The sequence below is a fragment of the Aphelocoma coerulescens genome, chromosome 4 (assembly GCF_041296385.1).
Source record: "Aphelocoma coerulescens isolate FSJ_1873_10779 chromosome 4, UR_Acoe_1.0, whole genome shotgun sequence".
In the NCBI taxonomy this organism is placed as follows: domain Eukaryota; kingdom Metazoa; phylum Chordata; class Aves; order Passeriformes; family Corvidae; genus Aphelocoma; species Aphelocoma coerulescens.
The window spans coordinates 51,435,411-51,457,585 of NC_091017.1; the positions used below are offsets into that span (position 1 = coordinate 51,435,411).

At 41.0% G+C, this 22,175-nt stretch overlaps 2 protein-coding genes across 13 annotated transcripts in view; one reads left to right on the forward strand and one right to left on the reverse strand.

Annotated features, from left to right (window-relative positions):
- Positions 1-8,474, forward strand: part of CLOCK (clock circadian regulator) — a 67,830-nt gene extending 59,356 nt beyond the window's left edge. For all 12 annotated transcript variants that reach the window (XM_069014086.1, XM_069014075.1, XM_069014085.1 and 9 more), the window contains 2 exons: positions 160-427; positions 2,416-8,474. In XM_069014086.1, coding sequence (XP_068870187.1) covers positions 160-427; positions 2,416-2,592 — 445 coding nt within the window. In that variant the 3' untranslated portion in view covers positions 2,593-8,474. The remainder of the gene's footprint in view (positions 1-159; positions 428-2,415) is intronic.
- Positions 8,475-11,930: 3,456 nt separating this feature from the next.
- TMEM165 (transmembrane protein 165) lies at positions 11,931-21,774 on the reverse strand. Its single transcript, XM_069014089.1, has 6 exons — positions 21,534-21,774; positions 19,674-19,899; positions 17,134-17,309; positions 16,348-16,530; positions 14,119-14,224; positions 11,931-12,864 (listed from the first exon to the last, which is right to left on the reverse strand). The coding sequence occupies exons 1-6, from the start codon at positions 21,699-21,701 to the stop codon at positions 12,788-12,790; spliced, it is 936 nt and encodes a 311-aa protein (XP_068870190.1). The 5' UTR covers positions 21,702-21,774; the 3' UTR covers positions 11,931-12,787.
- Between the last annotated feature and the right edge of the window lie 401 nt (positions 21,775-22,175).

Consider the following 22,175-nt stretch of genomic DNA (forward strand, 5'->3'; position numbering starts at 1 on the left):
CTAAACTTTGCCCAAAGTAACATGTTTGCAGGCTTATCAAAAGCCATGTTGTTGTAGCAAAGTATGACTTTGAGAAATCTGCCTTTCTCAAGTGTATGTGATGCTTCATGGATTTTTTTTTTTCCTGAAGGGACTCCAAATGTCTTTTTCTATTGACAGATTTTCTCAAGGTCAGCAGCTTGTAACAAAGCTTGTCACGGCCCCAGTAGCATGTGGAGCGGTAATGGTACCAAGTACTATGTTTATGGGACAGGTGGTGACAGCTTACCCCACTTTTGCTGCCCAACAGCAGCAGACACAGACTTTGTCAATAACACAGCAGCAGCAGCAGCAGCAGCAAAGTCAGCAGGACCATCAGCAGCAGCTCACCACAGTTCAACAACCAGCTCAGTCGCAGCTGACCCAGCAGCCCCAGCAGTTCCTACAGGTAATGAATGTAGAGTTGTCTACAAATTTTTCCAAGTCCTGGCACTTTCAGCATGTTTAGGTTATCCAGGGTTGCTTTACTTGAAAACAAAGCACTTAAAATAGTAACCTGTGAATAAACCTGATGCATGAGGTAAGTTTATTCTGTAGCTGTTCTCTAAAGTCCTATTACTTAAAGGAGAGGTGGTCTTTCCTGCAGTTTCACTCCATGCATTGTCCTATCTTACATCTTTTTCCCTTTGAATTGCTCTTAATTGACTATGGGATGAAAAAACAGGTATTTCCTTTAAAACAGTTTACATTTTCTTTGCATTGACATATTAATGCAATAAGGTATGAGAGATGATGGTTGGTCTGGAAAGCAGCACAGAGCCCAAAGCAAGACATGTCCCAATAACGTGAGGGGTGAAATTCTGTCTAGGCTACAGGGGAGGCTGAGCAGCAAGTAACTTTGTAAGCAGAGAGTAGGGAAGAACCTTGTTGTAGTGGAGAAGGAAGAGAGATTGGGTCAAAAGAGAAGGAAGAAAAAACCCAAGAAGTTTAGAAATGGGAACTCTCAAAAAGAAATAGAAGGTAGAAGGAATTTATGGGAAAATCTGTTGGCATTTGTTGATTAATTACTGGCACATGAGTCACCCAGCAGCTGGAGTTGGTGAAGGAGGTATAGTGGCTGGAACACTAGAGAGGCAGTGCCTCCAAGAAAACATGGGTTCAAAAAATCTTAATTTGGCCTCTGATGTTGCCTTCTTCAAAAAAAGATAGTCTTTTAAAGTGCAAATGTAGTTTGTGCACATTCTTAACATTGTTTTGACTACTCTGGGAAAGTCAATTTATTTTGTCTTTTTTATTCTTTAAGAGTATACATAATTAAAAACTCTTACTTTGCAAGTGTTCCATACTGTGTATGCCATTTCCACTAAATCTGGGATCCTCTGCATAGGTGGAGTGTATAAAAATGCAGTAAGTATTTGGAGGCTTAACCTACATTTATAGGCACAGGGAATAGATGCAGTTCTGATTAGGGCTGAGTAAAATTTTCTTTCACTAGCATTTCAGCACTCATTTATGTAGTGGGAGACTTCAACTGAATCAAACCACAGTGCAGATTTGAATGTGTTCTCTGACAAGTCAGATAAATACTGTAACAACAGTGCTGTTTAGCAGGTTGGTAGTGTCTCTGTCTCTGTTTCTAAATTTAAAAGTTTATACAAGTTTGACTTAATCCTGATCAAACAGATATGTGAAATATGAAGATCTCAAGAGGTCTGTAGGTACTCTAGAATTTCTTTCTAGGCAAAAGTCCAGTGTTTTTAATACAAACTGTTAAAGTGCTAGACTTCGAAGTGAAGCAAATACTCTTTAAAAAGGACAAAAGTGCCTTTTCTTCTTCTGTTCACTGGGGCATCTTAGAGTCTGATTCTGTAGGTGGAGTAGTTGATGTACTTTACTTTCTGCTGCAGAACATTTCAGGACTGAGATGTCCTAGTGCATTTGTACCCATCCTTCATTGCTTTTCTTCAGTAATCTTTTTGTTGTTGTTGTTCTTTGAAGAATAATATTAAAACTATGTACCATTTCCAGTAGTAATAAATCTCCTTCAAAGGGAATATTTGGGTCTGCAAATGCAACATTTTCTTTGACTATGCATTTTGTCTGTGGGGAATAAATGTGATCTGTGCCAACCATGCATTTCCTCAAATAGATTCCTTACGCCCCGCTATGCTTTTGTGGTTTGAAATGAAGACAAATTTCTGTGTTCCTACCTATCACCACAGAAATTACAAAGACCAATTGCAGCTGCTTTATTAATTGGTCAGATGCACTGCTGAAATGTATTAGTATGAACAAATCTTTGCATTGTTTGCTCAGCTGAACTGGCCAAATCTGAAGTTTATTTTGATTGAACCCTTATCAAAAGTTAAAAAGCAGCTAGGCCTGTGTTTCTCAGTGCATCAGGAAGAATAATTTTTTTCTATTTTTGTGTTTTAGACATCCAGGTTACTTCATGGAAATCAGTCAGCTCAGCTTATTCTCTCTGCTGCTTTCCCACTACAACAAAGCACTTTCACTCAGTCCCACCACCAGCAGCATCAGTCTCAGCAGCAGCAGCTGTCACGACACAGAACTGACAAGATGACTGATCCTTCCAAAGTTCAGCCACAGTAGTGTGGGCGCTGCCTCTTCTTGAAGCAAACTGCCAAGAGGGGCTGCCCCACAAACAGTTGCACTGAAGCTACAGAGGTAACAGTATGAAGGCTTTCTAACACCATGGTGTTGAGATCTACTTCTAACTTCTGGAATCTGCTAAGAAAAGCCACAAGATGATGATGGGGACATGGCCAACTTTGAGAGTTGCCCCAGTTTCTGTGTTCTAAAGGATTTGCTGCCATGTTGTAATTTGTCCAGGTGAAATCTCCAAATGTGACTGAAATGAGAGTGATGCTGAAAATATTGGTATTTTTATCAATCCTGTACATTTTTAAAGTATTAAAACGGACATGAAGCAATTGTTTTGAATTAGCAGGAAAAAATGCCAGAAATATAGTCCAAAAACCATCTAATTTTTTTTCAGATGATTACAGGACAGTAAATATTTTGAAAATGTTGTGTGAAATCCAGTTCTCTGTTGTACAGATGCTGTAAAATATTGTGTATATGTCTGCATAAAAGGAGAAAGAGCAAAATATTTTATATGATGCATGAAAGTGTAATCTGTTATTTGTAGGTTTGAATATGTTTCCCTAAATTCTCACGCCATACTCAGACTAATGTTTTCCTCTGTTCTACCCTTTTGTTTACAACATGATGCATCATTATTTTCACCCTTAATGTGGGCACAAGTCTCTTGTTTGTGCTTTGTCCGTGATGTCAGGGTTTGTTCGGTGAGGTATAGTGTGTTGGTTAGTTGACTGCTTGAAGTTAAATTATTGATGAAGCTGTTTGAACTGGTGATCATGCATCAGGGTTCAGGACATTCAGATTCATGAATATCATCCATCATTTCATAATGAATTCATCATTTTATTTGAAAAATAGGAATTTGCACTGCTTTCTTGCGGATGGTTTGGAATTTTATTCCCCAAAGCTATCTTTTGATATAGTTCATAGTTGGAAATATTTATGTAAAAGGTTTAAAAAAAAATGACAGTAATTTTCAAGAATGTTTCAGTTATAGGAGTAATTTGCACAAAAATATATTTACATTTAATAACCTTTTGGGCACTTTTTAACCACTTTCTCTGTGGTGAGAATTGTAACTTGTTAAACCATGTTGGAATCTTTTTATTCTCCTTCAAAAATTAGTCAGAACTAATTCAGGGTCATTTTAACAACAACAACAAAACCCATAGTGCCTTGATTTTAATTCAGGTGATAATGTTGAACATCTTGAATTACAATGTCTTGAATCTGTAACCATTTTCAATTTTGAAGTCTTAGCACATTGTCAACCAAACTTGTGTATCTACTTCATAGATATTTCTGTATTGTGTTAATTTTAACAGTGGTCTGAGTTGAGACCATGAATATTTTTGACTGGTACTCCCCCTCAGACAGTATCCAGAAATAGAGGACTCTCAAAAAATCTAAGATCTTTAAGGTAATACTCTTAAAAAAAAAAAAAAGCAAACCTCAAAAGACAGGACTCTTTTTGCAGAAGGAAGAATAATAAGCTGATTTTTTTTCTTAAATCATTTTCGGAAGCATTTAAAGTGTGTTTTGGGCGAGATCATGATTGTGTTTAACACTACCAGGTATTGATTTAAGAGATATCACTGAACTAAGACTTCAGAAGGCAACTTCACTTTATAAAGAAAATAAAAAGTTCCAACAGATATGTGCTATTTAAGTAAATGTTGGTAGGCTTTTATGGTACTAGTTTGTGGAAACCAGAACTTCGGAGGAAAATAAATAAATGCTGATAGATCTGATAATTAATTAAGAACAAAAAACAGTAAAAGCAGTTAAAACTAGTGCTAGGGAGAGAAAGCTGGATTAATCTTGAATAGTGAGGAGGAGTTGAATGAATGTAACCAAATGGTGATGGTCTATTTTGTACTATGGAACAGTTTGATTGTATTACTGGATGAACCAAACCTGCAGGAGGTAATACCAGTTTAGCCAAGCCTTTGATGCCGTTGGTTACGCCTTGGGGCAAGCCTTTGCCTCTGCACGTGTCCCAGCATAAGACCTTTGTTATTCCCCAGTCATAATGCAAATGTTTGGCACCAAAAAGCCAAGCAGTGAACAAGGAAGGAGAGTGTGTGAAACACAGTACCAAAGAGAATCAGATTGCTCTCTGCTCCAAGAAGCCTGTTGTAACCTGGAGCAAGGAACAGATGCCAATACCAAACATAGCAAGGAACACTTTCCCTTCTTTAAAGGGATTTCTGGCATTCTTCAGACTGGGATAATTGTCAGAGACCTGTTTCTGTAAAGTTCTATATAAAGAAATCCTGCCTTCCTCTGCTATCCCTACCACCCCATTCCACCTGTTTCTATATGAAGCTGCGTTGACTAGAGGTCTGTGCTATCACTTCTTTTCCTAATGGAAAATAAGTTAGATACAAATTTATTTAACCAATTACAATGAAAATATAGCACTAAAAAAGAAAACTCGGAGAGCTTTAATAGTGCTGTTAGAACTACTGAATAGTGGTAAAATAGGTGTATTAAGCTATTGTACTGAGAATTACAGAAATTAGATATGCCAGACAGTTAATGATGCAGCTTTTTATATAAAGCTTCATTTCAACTTCTCTTCCCATTCCCCCCTTCCCAAATACTCTGGTGTGCTGGTATAGGTCTGTCAGTAAAAAGGCTAAACTAGAAGAGAGAAATTAGACGATGGGATAGCGTGGCTGCTGAAAGGGAACTATAGAAATGTATGCTTTGATCAAGAAGCTTTTTGTAGCCTCAGAGAGAGGTCATTCAATTACAGAACTACCAGCTAGTAGAGAAAGGATAGAAGATGGGGAAATTCTAAGGAACTGGAAAAATACGGCACACATTTGAAGAATTCCTACTGTGAATCAGGCAAATTTACAAAAGCAAGTGTGTAGAACTTGGTCCAGATTGTGTGCGAGTATGCAGATGCTTTGTTCACAAGCAGTGACTAAAAAAATGTATGTTTAACAGGTCTGCAGCTTCCCCTGTTGCTGAATCAACTGTCCTTGAGTTTTAGTGAGAAGAGGATCAGGCCGTTGCCTCTTTCTTAAGCAGCCTTTTGCTTCTGCCCAGCTCATTTACTACAGACTTATTTGAAACATCCTGATAAATAGCACGACAATGAATGCTGTGATGCTGCAGGTTCTGGAGCAGAAATGTTACAGAAGGACACTGACAGAAGGGAAGGAGTCTGTTAAGGGGAGGATTGTATTTGTGAAGAAAGGGGCTGGTGATACATAATGGAGTGAAAAGGGCAGCATTTGCACAGAGTTTAGGAGACAGGCATTGTCTGCAATGGGTGAGGCTTTGAAGAAAAGTGTCTGGGATAACTTCAGAGAGAAAAAAGAATATAGCTATTTTTATATTATATTTAATATATATTATATTTGTATATAAATATGAAAGGATTCTAGTAGGAACTCTCCATATGCCTTCCACTTCATCTAGAAGGTTTACCTTCTGCACTACGGTTCCAGTGTGTCACCACCTTCTGTGGGCATCTTGCCTACTGCCAAACACCAAAATTAGTAACCCAGTATCCTTATAAGAAATAGGTTTCATTTCAGCTTTATGTAAAAATGAATAAAATAAAGATATATCAGGCAGTTTTTCACAGGAAGAAATTCTCTTAAGACTTAAATAGCACTTTCTCTTTTTTTTTGTTGTTGTTTTGTTTTTTTGAGTAATAACAAGCACTTTACTGAAAAGACTATTTGAAAAACAGTTTATTTCTTTAGTCAGTGAAACTGTTAAAAAGTGGGGGCATCAAGGAATAACACATAAAACTGTCAAGAGAGACATTTCTGGAAAATGTTTCTTTATGGTGATCCTTTGAGGCTCAAAGTGCAGGATTAAAAAGGCTTCTAAAACCGGTTGCCTTTGTGTTTTATATGGCATGGGGAAGGGATTAGTGATGATAGCTTCCTTGGAAGGAGGCTTTTTAAGTTGCACAGTTGCCTATGAGAGAATCATCTGGAGGCTCATTTGCCTGCTCAGTAATTCTAAGTGTCCCTTAGGATTATAAATTGTGTGAGAATGGTCTGAAGGTTTAAAGATGTGGCCTTTTTCAAATGTTGAAGTCGATTCAAGAATCATTTATATTTTCAGAGATTTAACCCAGGTATTGTTATGAGTGTTTTAAATGTCATGGCATCAGGAGATGTCAAACATGTCAGATTCATAAGCTTCTCTATTTGAAATAATTATTAAAATTAGATGTACAGTCAGAGAGCTGGAAAATGGTTATTTTAATTAAAAGGGAAAAGAGACTAGTTTTAATAATTAACCTTTTATTTTTTTACTTATCCCTGGTGGAAAAAATTGAAAAGAATGAAATGAATTTGGATTAAAAAAGACATATTTAAACAAATCATAGTAGATGAGACAACTGTGAGAGAACATTTGAAATTGACTTGGTTGTCCATGAGACTGGATAGTTGCTTTTTCACTATCATGATTTTTAACACTACATTCCTTGTCTTTTTCTTTTTTTTTTTCTTTTTTAAACAGGTGATTTTAAGCTCTGTGATACTTCATGCTATGCCACCTGCATGAATTTTGCCAGCATGATATGCTATATTCAAAGATATAAATAAAAAGGAAGGGGGGGGGGGAACAAAACACTGTGTCTGAAAAAAATACTTTATGGCCTAATACAGAGACCCCAGCTATGACTGAGAGATGCTGCATTAATAGACAATCAATGAATGGGTAATTATTTATGAAACACTTTTGGGAATGGTCTTAAAGATGTAACTGCTTTGAAAGCAGTTGGCGAGTTGTCTTTTTCTAACAAGAAAGGTAAAAAATATTTATTTTCAAGTATATCAGATTGAAATTTGAGTTTTTAAGCAGTGTTGATTTCACAGTGTCTTGGGTTTCAGTTTTGTTTTGTATTTTTTTAACTGGCATTAGATTTATATACGTAAAAGAAAACAAACAGAAAAACCCTAGTGCCGTTCATATTGACGTCAGGAAATGTAGATACAGTTCCCTGGTGTTCATGTGACCATTACTAACTGTCAATTTTTTAACTGAATAAATGTAACTCATTTAAAATTTTGCTTTCTGTAGCTTCTAAGGTTATAGAATTTTTTTTTCTGAGTTGCTTGATGTCAGTTTTATCCAAGTTTCACAGTGAAGCGCTCTTACCCTTCCCACGACTGTACCAAAGGCACTCTCTCTCCCCCACCCACAGAACTGACTTGTGAGAAGTTGCTTGATGTCACTTTTATCTTCTCTCCCCTACCCAGACAAATGACTTGTGAGATTTCAGTAAAAATGCATACTGTATTTTTTCCTTGTCTTCTCTCTGTATCTCTTTATAAACTGATGCCCCACTCTAAAGGCTAGAGACCTCTGATTTGTGTGTTTACATTACTGCCTTGGAATTTACACACATAGCACTGGATTGAGTGTGCACAACTTAAAACTGCTTTCACACCTTCCTGTCTACAGTCCCTGTTCTTGCCAAAGGATGGAGCAGCACTGCAGAGTGTTTGGATGGGCATAGCCCTTCCCTCACCTTCTGTCACAGGCAAAACTCCCCTCTCTGTAACTTGGTGCCACTCCCTGCCCTGGCTATTTCTTCTGGTGAAATGTCAAAAATTGCTATTTTTAAAGGAGTAGAGGTGGTCTGAAATGTTGGCTATGTCACTGAGCAAGGAAGCAGAGACTTGCATTTAGCAGCAAGCACAACTTGTTGAGAGCTGTGTGATAATATGTAACCTGTCAGGGTGGTCTGACCCTTTTTTTACTGATCAAAGTGTAAACTAGTAATTCCAAATTAATTAAATGTTCAAGGAAAGGAGGGTGGGAAGAAAATTCTGTAATTGAAACTGAATTCCTGGAGAAAATGATAAATACACTTAGCCATTTTTACAGTCTGCAGTACTTTTTTTTTCTGGAATATCACACCGGATGCCCAGAGGAAGATACTGAGCGTTTGCCTTTGAGAATTAAATAATAGTTGTGCAAGTTGTATGTTACTTCTATATGCCATGAGGCCCCCATGCCCAGGAGTGAAACAAAGCTGTAAAAATGCTGTAGCTGTAGTTAAGAACTGTCATCACCCATCAGTGATAAGACTGAGAACACGTAGCAAGCACGATTGTCAGTTTTCTTAAAACTGAACTTTGGAAATAGGAGTGTATTTTTCCATAAATTTATCAGGAGAAAGAGTGGTAATTGCAACTGCTGCCACACCTGAAGCAATGCTGTTCAATGGCATTTTGCTGTCATGCAAGCTTGAAAACAAAAGCCATGCTCATATGAGAATGAAGCTGTTAAGTACTTGTAAAGATTAGCAATCCAAAGGTTAGTTTCACTTCTTACTCTCAGGCATTAGTGATATTAATTCCAGAAGATTTCAGCTGTTTGAGGGTAACATATAATAGCAAGAGCCTTCCTAGAATTCTTTGTAGCACACAGTCTCCGTCACTGTCAGACCCTTTGGCACAGACATTCTCACTTGGGAAGTAAATTGAAGTAATCCCAAAGAAACCACAGCTACAGTCCATGCCCACGTCAATGGGAAATGCTACGTCTACATTAGCAGAAGCCTGGAGCTGTAACGTAGCACAGGTGCCGACTTCAGGGGCCATACACGGTCATCTCTGGAAAAATGCCATGTCAGTATAGCAAGTGCCATTACATCATTACTTCCATGGCTCTGGAAATTAAGGATAACTCATATTAGGATGAAACAGTCTGATCCTCTTGATTATCTTTTTTTTTTCTAATATACAGTATCTGGGACAAACATGGAGGTACACTGAACTACCAATCTCTTTCTGGAAATATGTTTTAAAACCGCTCACATGAATCCAATGGCAGCGTTCCAGAGCCAGCCTGAGCTGGAGGGGCATCTGAGGTGAGGGAGAGCCTGTATGGCAGCAGGCTGCCTCTTACAATGCTCAGGGAACACAGCCCCTCTCTCACTTCAGGTTTTCTGACTTGGTGTCTGACTGACAGATCTCAAAACAACAAGCCCAGGCACCAGCCCAGCACACTAACACCTGCTGGCAGTACCCTAGGAAGAGCAGGCTTGCTCGTGACCTGGTACTGTACTTCAGTTCAACAGGTTTCCTTTGAAAAACTTTGTCCTGGCAGGATGGAAGATTAGATGTTTACCTTAGTCCTTGCTAATTGCACTTTGCCATATACAGAGTAATGAGACAGGCTTTCCCTAAGGATTAGGAATAGGCACCTTTGAAAATAACAATCACAAGTTTTTCTCATTGTAAACATTTCCACTGATGTGAGAAATTTCCATTCCAGTAGAACTGACTATCATTTCCATTTTATTTCTATTGCCTGGAAATGAGCAGTTGCTGGCAGTGTGCATTGCAAACCTCTGCTGCGTGCAATGTGCAGTCAGAGATGTAAATTCCTGCTTTAGATGCTGCTTTCGAGGTTCCTTTGGTAGCAGCTGAAATCAGCTGCATCTCAGCCCAGCAGGGAGAGCTGCAGGATGGATGGGAAGCCTGTGGTGGACAGTTGCCCATTTCCCATGTTGCAGATGCAACGGTTTGCAGAGCCTTCCCCCTTCAGCACTTGAACTCTCACTCACTGCATTTCACATTCTCCAGCTACAAAAGAACAAGAAAGTGCTCAGGATTGTGGCAATCAAAACTTCAGCTTGTTACCTTATATAAAAATGCCCATACACACTATATACTGCCTATATCCTAAATATCTAGCTATTTTTGAGACAGAACAGCAGCACACCCCTCTCCACTGGCAATGTGCTAGAATGACAAGAAGGCTGATGAAAACTGCTAAAATCCCAGACCCTGGCCCAGCCAATGGGTGAGAGCTGGCCAGGGTGCAACTCCTTAGAGACACTGTGGAGCCAAGGGCAAGTCCATGCGGGAAACTGCACAGTAAGACACAGCACTACTAAGAATATGTCACTGGAGCCCTCCATCACCTTCAACAGTCCTTCCTTGCATCCCAACTCAATTCTTTAAACCATGAAAAATTCCAACAATCACTGTAACTAGCAGCAACTACTAAAGCACCTTTCAAAGAATTTCACGAGCTATCTGATTTCATGCAAGACTTCCAAAAAGTCAGTTTGTGCTTAAAAAAAAAAAAAAAAATCAAAAAGCTACTGAAACAGCACTACTCAAACTAACCTGCCTAGCTGGTCTTTGAGAGCACCCAAATACATTGCTTTGACTAGGCCAAACCAGTACCTGGCATCTGTGTAAGTCTGTAATAGTAAAATATAGATGTGGAAGTTGCAGAGATTTGTTCTGCAACTTCACACTCACCTCTACAAACAACCTCTTAAAGAGCTTCATTCTCCTGTTGATCCTACAATCCTATCTTTTCGTACCAAAAATAGCATTAAGCAGCACACACAAACTTCGGGACGCTTCTACAATTAGAGCATGGCCAACTGGGTTGGCTTTTTGGATTCTGAGTAAAAAATTTCCATGTCTTTTCCCAATTGCATTTCTATTCCTAAAAAGAAAAATCAGGTGGCACCACAGTTACCCTACCTGGGACAGATCTGTGTGAATGTCCAGCGGCACCGCTTCTGATTGACACAACAAGCAGGTGTCCCACAGTTAGAAGTTTAGGCTCTTCCCTGCAGATGCCTGTTCCTGCCCTGTTTTAACATGACCTCTGCTACAAATGCACTCCCTACAGGAGTTGAAACTCATCACCGGCAGCGTGGGTCCTCAGACTGTGGGAAAGGTTTTGGCTACAAAGTTTGATTCAAAAGAGAACAAAAACAACAACAAAAAACCCCCCTAAAACAATCCAAAAAAATCTCACCAGCAAACCACTGCAGTTCTTTTGAGCCAAGACATGAACATGCAGACCTGGAGCCTGAAATGGCAGCCTGTTTTGATACCACTGTGCATGCCTGGCATTGCACTGCTACAGTCTTAAGAGTTTCAGAAAAGTGGCATTAAGGGGTTTTCTGGGAAGAGAAACCTAAAAGAAGGATTAGGGGCTGCTCTGTTTGTGATATACAAATGGAATGGTCAAATTTGTAATGCTCCATATTACTTCAGCTTCAAATAAAGGCAGATTCATTACATTAGAAACCATGTCTTCTATCTTCCAAGACTGCTACAAGGTAGCTCTTAGTGGGTTATACAGGCTCAGAATCCAAATCACCATTGGAGAGCAAAGGATGTATTTCTGCAACCCATGTACCTTCTTCAGCACTCAACATTTTCAAGGTCTTTGTAACACTTGCATTTATCAGTAACCAAAATAAATTTGGTAAACTTTCCTCACCTTAAGTACATAATCACTAGCTAAATCTTTGTGGCAGGAATTCTGGCAGCCATCAAAAACAATACTGAAAGTAATACAAATGGAGACACTATGTTTTATTAATACTCTTCCAGATTACATATCTATTCCTAAAAAGAAAAATCAGGAACACATCTAAACCTAAGAATTCCGTTACTGATCAATCCTGGGAATGGAATATGGTTAAGTTGGACCACTTCATTACTTTCTGTATACCTCAATATTTAAAAAAAAAAAAAAAAAAAAGTCAAATAATACTAGCTCCAGCCAGATTGCATATTGAACACAGTAGGTTGTTAATCACCCCACATCAATTTCCTGATAAAAATCCCTGATTAAGAAGTTTTCCCTCTAAATTAAGTTTGTAACATTCTCTGTTGGTTGGCTCAGCCACTGGATGGCATAGGAACTGCTCCCAGCTTTCTTGTTGGTTAGATTATCCAGCCTCAGGTGCACCATGGAACCACCATCTTTGGAGGTGGGAGCCAGCAGTTTTCTCCTTAACACCTGCTGTTGAGCAACATGGAACAAGACACAGTCTGCTTTAAGATGCCTGAAGAATCAGCTCTTGAAGAAACAGGAAAGGTGGTTGTGTGTAATGGAGAAAGAAAAGAGGAATTCTCAATATTTCAGAGAGTAGATCCTTAAACTCAGCTGAGCTGGGTCCAGCAAGTGAGAAAACCACTCAAATCCCACCGTGGGAGCAGGCACCACAGCACAAACAAACCAGACAATCAGCAGATCTCCACTGCAGAAGCTGTCCATAAATGCACCAGTCCCATGAATCATCGGCTATAAAAAGTTCAGTGTGTCATCTTCAGCACTTGTTTAACTGGAATTCTGTACATTATATACAAAAATGCACAAGGATAACTGCTTGATGCTTCCAATCCTTGTTCTTTTACAGCAATGAAAAATTTTAAAAACCAGAGTCTGGACTTATAAATAGTGCAGAAAATGCAAATGCTAAGAAGACAATGCCTCCTATGATTGTCACTGAAAAGGAAACACAAACCAAGAGGAAATTAGATATCAAAAAGTAATTATCTTCCATGACACATTACAGACTTTATTTTTTTAAATGTCTGATTCCCAAATAACCTTAAAAATTCGTGCTACAAGCAGTGGATGTTGTTTCCAGCTCAGTATGGGGATGCTCATATGCCAACCCACTGTCTAACTGCATCTCCAAGAATATATTCTGGCCCACAGAAGGAAGCTTTGTTTTACTCACTACTTGAGCCAGTATAAAACTAGGTTAACAACTGCTGCTGAGTATTTGGCTGTAGGGCAGAAAATAGGATACAATATTCTCATGCCATAGCAAGCCATCAGTTGGGACTGACATATAATTAGCATTTTTTGCACATTTTAGGCAACTGTATTGAAAGAAAAAGTATCAAAAGCATTAACTGCTTGCAATGGCCACAATCTGCTAGAGGCTGGGGCAGAATTCTGGGAAAGAACCACTGTATATGTTCTCTGACTCTTTAAACAAACTAACGTGCTTTGGTTTAATCTAAGGCTATTCCGGTGGCTCAAGATCCACACTGTGCTTGGCACATATGAAATCATTGTTAGATTAGCATTTTGTCACCACCTTCCTCGGCAAACAAACACAACAGCATGCCTGTTTCACTTTAAGCAATGAAGTTGGTTTTCTTTACCACCTCTGCAACTACAGAATAAATATTCTGAATTAACATATATAGGAAGCAGCTTCACAGGATTATTCTTGGGAGCAAGAAATCTCCCACATCATAGGACTGACAGTGGAAGCAAGCTGCAACCCAAGCTAAGCAAAAACAAACAACCCAATGTAACCTTACTGGTCCTGCCTGTTGCAGATAGCAGGTATGATAAAAAAAAAAATACATTTATGCCACACAGAGTAGCTTTTATGGCTTTTATATGGCTGGTATAAGTCACTAGTATGCAGTTCTCTTGCTCACCTGATGGCTTAGACTCAGAACTGCAACAGAATTTCTATTATCCACTGTCAAACAATAAATACTGACCATTCAAAATAGTGTATTTCCTTCCTTTGGTCTCCTAAAAGGAGTAGCTAATAGTGAAGCAAAACAAGGTGGGATGTAAGACAAGACTCAAAAAAAGTCCCCAAAAAGTCCAAACCACCAGTTTATGGGTTTTCCAAAAGTTTTGAGAAACACCGTTCCCAAGCATGCAGCCCTTTACACCACAAACATTACCAGCATTACATTTTTTTGGTTGGAGTGAGTTTTCACTTACCAGTCCTAACAGAAATTTTTTGTGCTATCATTCTCCCTCCAATAACTGCTAAACCAGTGCATAGGCAATGTCCCACTGTTCCTCCTACTGCCACACCATAGGGATCCTGAGGGGGGGAAAAAAAAAGCACAAAGGGATAAATCAGCACTGTTAAAAACCCATTAGTCCTACAACAACCTCGGAGCAGTGCTTTGATTCCCTGGTTGCAGACTGCCAAGCATGGAGGATACATCTGGCGATTCCTCTGCTCTGCCATTCAGCACTGTCTTAAAGACTAGTAATAGTGAACATCAGCTGGTGAGACAGACTTAAATCCAGCCTAAGATAGGAGCATATAGCATGTTTCAGCCAAGCAACATCTTTAAGTTGTTAAATATAGATCCAGAAATCTCTCCGTTGTAGTTAAAACAGTAAGCAACCTCTAGAGGGAAGGTGGCAGCTGTTGAAAAACACAATATGCATCAGCTGGAAGAACACCAACCTATCTATAAAGAAAGAGAAAAATAAGTCCTTGAACTGCAAATGAAAGCTTTCAGCAGCTACAACATTCCAAGTTCTTTGCCCTGCTTCACCCACTTGTGCTCTACACTCTGCCCCCCTCCGTCATCCAAAGAGGGAAGCATGAAAGTCCAGAGGATAAGAAACTATTTTATAATTTACTGTCAACAACAGCTTTTCACATCACTGAAAAACAAGCAGCTCCTCAGTGTGTGAACAACTGTACTACATAAAGAGGTTTCTCCGACCTCCTTAGAAATGACATGGTTAAGGACAGCGTATGTCCCCTGCTCATCTCTATGTCACACTTTTAGCTCCAAGAGGAAAAAAGAAAGCTGCTGCCATCACCTGAGGAATGCATGAGATCTCAAAGAGACGAACAGCAAAACTGTCTAAGAAATTCTGTCATTTGAAGACAACACTCACTGGCCCAAAAGAACCAAAACCACAAGCCAGTGAGAAAAGGTGGCGACCACCAAGCACTTGGCAGGTTGGAAAGCACCAAGAAATGCAGGAAGAAGCAGGACTGGGCCAGCAGAACAAACAGGGTCCCAGGACTGGGACCCAGAGTCTCTGGATATCCCTGCAGCCAGCAGTTACCTACACAGCCCTCACTGGCAGAAGGTGGATCTCATCCCCCCATTCCATCATAATTATTCACTGATTTTGAAAGCCAGTATCAAGATACCTTAAATTAATATTTTGTAGCATTTGTTTGATAGCACTCTTATGAACATTTCATATTCTACAGGTATGACAGCCCACAGGCTTTAACTGCAATGCTCAGCACTTCACAAACCAGACCAAAGAGTATGACAGACAGTTCCTAATGTGACACTTAGGAAATGGAAACCAGAAGCCAACAATCCCCCATGAAAAGATGGGCTTAAGCAACCTGCCTAGCAAATTGGGCAGAGGCTGTAGGGATTCCTCTTTTTCCAAGATGGCATGTAACTGCCTGAACAATAAAATCATCCTCTCCTGCTATTAGCTCTAAACATCTTCCCTACACCGTAATGGAGACAAGAGGTTCCTGCAGATTACAGCCTCCTTCGTTACACAGCCCTGATTTATCCCTAGGGAATGTTTGAAAGTGCACCTGAAAAGAAGCATGAGTCCTCGGGAAAGAAATGGAAATTATCTCAATGCATGAAAGAGCACAGGCAAGCTACTTATGTTTATTAAAAGCTTGACTATAAGCCCTCATCTTGCTTAAATATAATACAGTTATGTACAGTCTAATCATCACAATGAATATAATTTAATTTACAGCATTACTTAGTGCCCAGCAGTTTAGAGTTTACTGTCCTTCTATACACTGTACCATATGAACTCATATTTTAACAAGAGGTATCTGAGGTATCTAACAGTTTTAAGTTTGATGGAATGGAAGTATCTTTTAAAGTTACCCAGTTAAAACTTAATGACTGCACAGAGCAAAGAAACATCTGTTCTGTAGCATCTCTCAACACTGTAACAAAATCCAGTTGATTTCGGCTGCATGATATAAAGCAGCTATTTCTAGAAATGCCAGTGCAGTCCAATCATGTAACAGTAGTTTTAATACTCTACAGAGCTTCAGTGCCCTTCTTGTCAGGTCTTGACACACACTAAGCCACATCAAGGCAGCAGGTATGAATCTGATACCTCCTGCTAGAGTATTTTGTCTCATACCTCTCTAAGGGCAACCCAAAGAAGGCAAAAGAACAGCAGGGATTCTGCAACACTCACCTCTCTGGCAGCCAAGACTATGGTTGTTAATTGGGAACGATCGCCCCACTCTGCTAAAAACGTTAAAGTGAAAGCTTGAACAAAGATTGGAGAAATAAAGTGTAGCCACTTCTTCTGAGGTATAGTGGTGCCTGGCCCAGATTCCACATCTCCTGGCCCATTTAACAGTTTAGTTCTCTGAAGCTGTGGAGATCAAGGGGAAAAAAAAAAAGAAATAATCATAAAATTAAAAATGTCATCTGAACAACCCAAATGAAACACTTAACAATAATGCTAGACATTTAGTTTCTAGAATGTTGTTAGCCACTGACTGCTGCAATATCAACATATTATTTATACAGTCACCATTGCAAAAAAAAAGCTAAGTATATGCGTGCATGTATGTGTAAATACACACACATATATAGTTGTAATCAGCTCTAACTTCTGATTATTGTCCATCTTGTACTGCTTACAAATAAAGTGTCTGACCACAAAAAGAAATAGAAGTAGAGCCAAGAATAAACTGTCAGTGTCCTCTACTAGTAATGCATTAAAAACACCTCAAGAACACCCACACTAAGCAGAAGGTCCCTTCTGTCCTAAGAAGCCAGGCTTGCCACAGGACTGGAATCACCTGCTAAAAGAGCCTCCAGGGGCATCTTCTGTCCTATCTACCACACATTTTCCGTGTCAGATTACCAATCACAGACACAGCTCAACACACCAAACATGACAGTGCCGTTCTGCAGCTTCACAGCTGTAATTCTTCCACCAGCTGTAACCAACAGCAATTTTATTACTTACTTCCTCATCTTTTTTTTTAATTTCTGCTTGAACTTCCTCCAGCTCTTCCTGACCCTCATCTGGACTCATTTTCAAGCCTTCCCGTAGCATTCGGATGCCAAAGATTGCAAACAGTGCTGTAGACACATAGTATGTGTACACACGAGGAATAACTGTGGTGGCATAGCCAAACAAAACTGAAAAGAAAACAAATGTGTCATTTAAAAAAATAAGCATGAGGATCATAGTTGTTTTTCCCACATTCTAAGAAATGCTTGCTAGCAAAGTCTGAAATCCAGATATCCACTGATAAATAAATATTGCGTCTTTTGTTAGTTTTGTATAATTTTCTAAGTTTTTGGAAGATAACACGCTAGGCGCTCCAACCATTACCAGTCATGCCAGAGGCTGAAGTCCACTAAGATGCAGACAACGCACTCCAGCCAAAGTTGGGGTGCTGTTGTTCCTGAGAGCCAGTCCAAACAACATTATCTTTCCCATCAAGGTCTATCCAGTCCTGCCTTTCTCCATGCACACCATGAAACTACCATCTGTAATTGTATTAGATTAGTCACACTGTACCCCAGTTAATTCCATTTACATATTGGATAACATCTCTTTCCAATAATTTAATTTATCAGATAAAGTTAGAATAAGATCATCAACAAGTTAAATCTATCAGGCATATCTACAAATCATCCAGCTGGGTGAATCCATGTCTGTCTTCCTTTGCCAAGTGCACATTACTATTCCCCTCACCCCCCCATACACACAATGTGACTAACTTTAATCTTTCTTTATTTCAAAGGCAGATCCCACTTAGAGATAGAAAAGCAATCTCCACAGTGCATCTTTTAGAAGTATTGAAGGTGATCAAACTAAGCCAAAACTAGTTCTTAAATAAGAAATATGTATCCAGGACAGAGTACTTACTTTTCACAAAGTAAAATCACTTAGCATTTTTTGACAGAAAAAGGCCTATATAAATGGTAAGAAATTAAAAGTCCACACCTTATATTCAAGGTTGCTTGGACCATGAGCTCACAAGTATTTCTGCTGTTTTACTCCACATGCAATCAGCTAAAAGAAAGCGTATTACCATGTGTGCTTTCTTGTACACACCTTCTTAGTTGAAAAATACACTCAGAAGTTACTACATGATCTAGAAATAATTCTGCACTGCCACTACCAGAAGTAAGAATATGAGACCAAAATTAATCAGGTTTATAAACACAGCACATACCTACATGAATAGCAGTACTATTTGCACAGCTAAATTAACCAGGAGTTAAAGTAAACGTCTTTAAAAAGACTGAAAATACTACAGTAAAACAATGCAAGAAAGCTAGACAAAAAAAGCTATCTTTTTCTTAGCATTTATTACATATATAAGCATAGACAGTGAAATAATCAGAACTGTAAGACAGCTTATTTAGTCAAGCATAGCTTGAAAAAATATCTCAAGTAGATTACTTGGAATTAATGAGTTTAAATGAGCATGTCTTCATGAAATCAAGGTGGGCAAACCCCCCAGGAATTTCCAACCTCAGTTTGTATAAAACAAGGGCAAGAGATAGGAGAAGGAAAGCATGTGGGGGAGGAAGAACCCAACAACAAAACAAGTTCCTTTCTGAAAAGGGAAGAAATAATTGGGAACCTCTAAACTGAGGGATAAAAGCAGAAACGGAAGCTTTTATGAGAAAGCATCCAGAAAGATTTGAAGAAAGAATTTGCATAGAACAAGAGAGCCATAATGGGCAGGAGAAACGACACACAATGCAAGTGGAAACTGCTCTAAGTAAAACTGCAATAATCGCAGCAGTGTACACAGCAACAGCTACACACCCAAAAACCATTCACAGAAACCCTTGCCAAGCAGCCTGAGCCAGTGAACTGGCTGTCTCCAGTGTGTATACACCAATCACCACTATTTCAAGTATTTCTGACATGGGCGTGGTAAGAAATGAGCACACAGACAAACTCTGTGCTGCATCTGATGTACCTGAAGGCTGCTCCATTTTACAATCACAGCTACATAAGTGCCCACGGCTACAGGTTCCTCAAGTGCCACCTGATACCTTACTTCCTACTCCCTCCCCTTCATCTTCCACTTATGCAGTTCCCAGCACAAATCCAAACAGCTACGTGTGCAGGAATACAAGTCAGATGAGGAAAATGTGTCATCATATAAAGAATCTTTTGCCTTAGGAGGAAAAACAGAAGCCACTCCCACATTCTCTTCAGGCACACTAATTTGGCAGGAGCTAAAAAAAAAAAAAAAGAAAACAGGGGTCCAAAAATCAAACAAAGTTCTTATGCCCTCCATCTCATTCCCCTTCCTTAAACTCCTGTTGAAGCCTAGGGAACACAACGACTTCATTAGAGGCAAAAACCTAAATATTCCGTCTGAGATTCCATGCTCCACAGGAAAAGCTTCACACTCTCCACGAAAGAGAAAACTGCATGGATGTACTATGTGCATTCCAAATAAGGTTTTTTGATAAATACATACCTGTCACTTCTTAAGAGATAAAACAAAAAGGAAAAAACAGACTGCTAACCTGATAAACATGTCATCAGTCCCAGGGCAAGCATAGCACCAGCCAGTACAGTCAGACGGTTGTACCGCATGGCCATGATGGCCGCGATGAAGAAGGTCTTGTCCCCCAGCTCTGATACGATGATGACCGATATAGCAGCCACGAAGGCATGAATAAAGCCCAAATTAGTCTTGTCAGCTGACTCTTCACTGACAATGTGGACTGGAGCAACTAGTGAGGAGCCTTTCTGTAAGAAAGGGGGGAGGGAGGGGGGAGAGAAAAAACCAAAACAAATCCTAAACACTCGTCAATTAGGCTTTAACACTTAGGAGACAGAAGTACAGAGCCTTGTATTTCTCCTGTCATACCATACTGGGTAGAGTAACATTTTAATTACCTCTCATGCTCGTTAATGATTGTTAACTAGTTCCTGGCTGCCACCCACCTCAAATTGCCAGTTAGGCACTTAGCAAGAGGACCAGATCCTGTGATTATTAAAACATTACTTCACTGTACACACTATTTACCAGAACATGAGAACCACCATTACAAGAAAACATGGTCACCTCAGGTCTAATACTGCAATCTTTAAAATACTTACCTACTTTACAACCTTAACCTTAAACAGTTTTCTGATGTAAGTATTAATAAGTGCTTCAAAATAGAACTGGGTGACTATGATACCTTAGGAAAATAAGAAGCCCATTCAAAAATGATCAGGATCATTTTCTTCTCTTGCAAAATCTTTGCATCTCAGATGCCTTAAAAATGTTATAGATTCACAGAATGGGTTGGGTTGGAAGGGTCTTTAGCAATCGTCTAGTTTTAAGATCCCTGCAATGGGCAGGAACATTTTTCACTAGACCAGACTGCTCAGAGCTCCAGCCAAACTGGCCTTGAACACTCCCAGGAATGGGGCATCCAAAATTTCTCTGGGCAACCAGTACCAGTGCCTAAACCCTCTCACATGAAAGAATTTCTCCCTAATATCTAACCTACATTTCTCCTCTTTCAGTTTGAGCCCAAGGCAAATTTTGTGCAAGTTTTCATCAGCTTTTTCTGCATTTGCTCTGTTTGTTGAAAACTAACTTTAAGACTCTCCAGTGGTGAAACCAGACCAGCACACTCCAGTTCCCACCCACTCACCGAAGTGTTTACTTCTACACACAGTAAGGTATCTATGATCAAAAGCAAGGCACAAGATCGCTGTGTCGGTGTTCACATCCTTGACCAGGGATGGCTGAGAAAGCTTGTTCCAGCACATCCACCAGCAGAGACAGCCCCGCAGCGTGTTTTGACATGACGGCTTCCCAGCATTCCACTTTCAGCAGCGCTCCAAGTTTTTTGGTGTTGATATTTAGAAGCTCCCACGCTCTGTGTGACACACTGTGACTTCCCAGAGCTCCTTCACCTTTTTCAGCACTCTGTTTTCTGGTTTGGGTATGTGACCATCTGGCGTGCTCGATGTGCTACACCAAGCCACATGCCAGTAATTCTTCCATGCCTCTGTGTGATCAGTGGCACTACAATCCCCTCACCGAGAACACTGTTTAACAAGTTTTAACGCAAAGAAATTTATATTAAATGTTGAGGGGGAAAAAACCCGGCAGGCTCGGAGTAGCAACAAAGCCTGCTTTTAGCTGCTTCTGCGGGGGAAAGAGAGCACTGACCCCCTTCCCATGTCGGACCTAGATGTCCCTCTTTTAGCAGAAAAAGGGGAGGATGCGGTGGTCCTGCAGCCCTCCTTTTTTCGGCTAAAAGCGGGTTATTTCGGAACGCCATGGCCCCCGGACGGCGCGGCGCGACGCCGGCCGAAAGCTGCCGCGGCGGGCACAGCGCGGGCACAGCGCGGGCAGCCGGCGCGGCCCGTCCCCGCCTCACCTCAGCCCGCGGTTCCGCTCCCTGCGCCGCCGGCGGTGGCGGCGGCTCCTTCTTCCTGCCGGGCTCTTCCTCGGGAGCGGCGCGGAGCCGCGCCGGGGCCGCCAGCAGCAGCGCGGCCGCCAGGAGCAGTGCGGCGGCCCGCGGGAGCGGCGGCGGCGGGGACCCCATGGCGGCCGAGCGCGGAGCTGGGGGGCGGCGCGAGCCCCGGTTGAGAGAGCCGCGTCACCGCCCGCGCCGCGGCCCCGCCGCCGCCCCCACCCGCTTCCTGCCGCGCGCGGACGTCCCGCCCCCCGCCCCGCCCCGCCGGGGGGAGCCGCCGCTCTGCCCTGGGGGTCGCGGGGTGGCCCCGCAGCGCCCGGGGCGAGATCCCGGCCTGGGTTGCCACCCCCTCCTCCGGCTCCCGGCGTCGCGAGGGGACGGGCAAAGGTGGCTGTGCGGCGTTCCCGGGGAGCGGGCGAGTCCAAGCGCGTCATTTCCCCGTTCGGAGTTGCTTGCGGGCAGGGAAAGGGCACAGCGGGAGGGACAGGGAGCGGCCGCGTCAGGCGGCAAAACAATCCGCATAGAAACGGCCCGAACACGGCTCGGCTTCACTGATGGCCAAGTGCACAGCAGCGCTTCGGGTATGCGTGACCCCCGCAGGGC

Excerpts from the sequence above, each read along its gene's own strand:
- TMEM165 (XM_069014089.1), bottom strand. The coding sequence starts at position 21,701 with ATGGGGTCCCCGCCGCCGCCGCTCCCGCGGGCCGCCGCACTGCTCCTG. Across the intron at positions 19,900-21,533 it reads GAGCGGAACCGCGGGCTGAG|AAAGGCTCCTCACTAGTTGC; the intron begins GTGAGGCGGGGA and ends CCTTTCTTACAG. Across the intron at positions 17,310-19,673 it reads ACTGATGACATGTTTATCAG|TTTTGTTTGGCTATGCCACC; the intron begins GTTAGCAGTCTG and ends TTTTCTTTTCAG.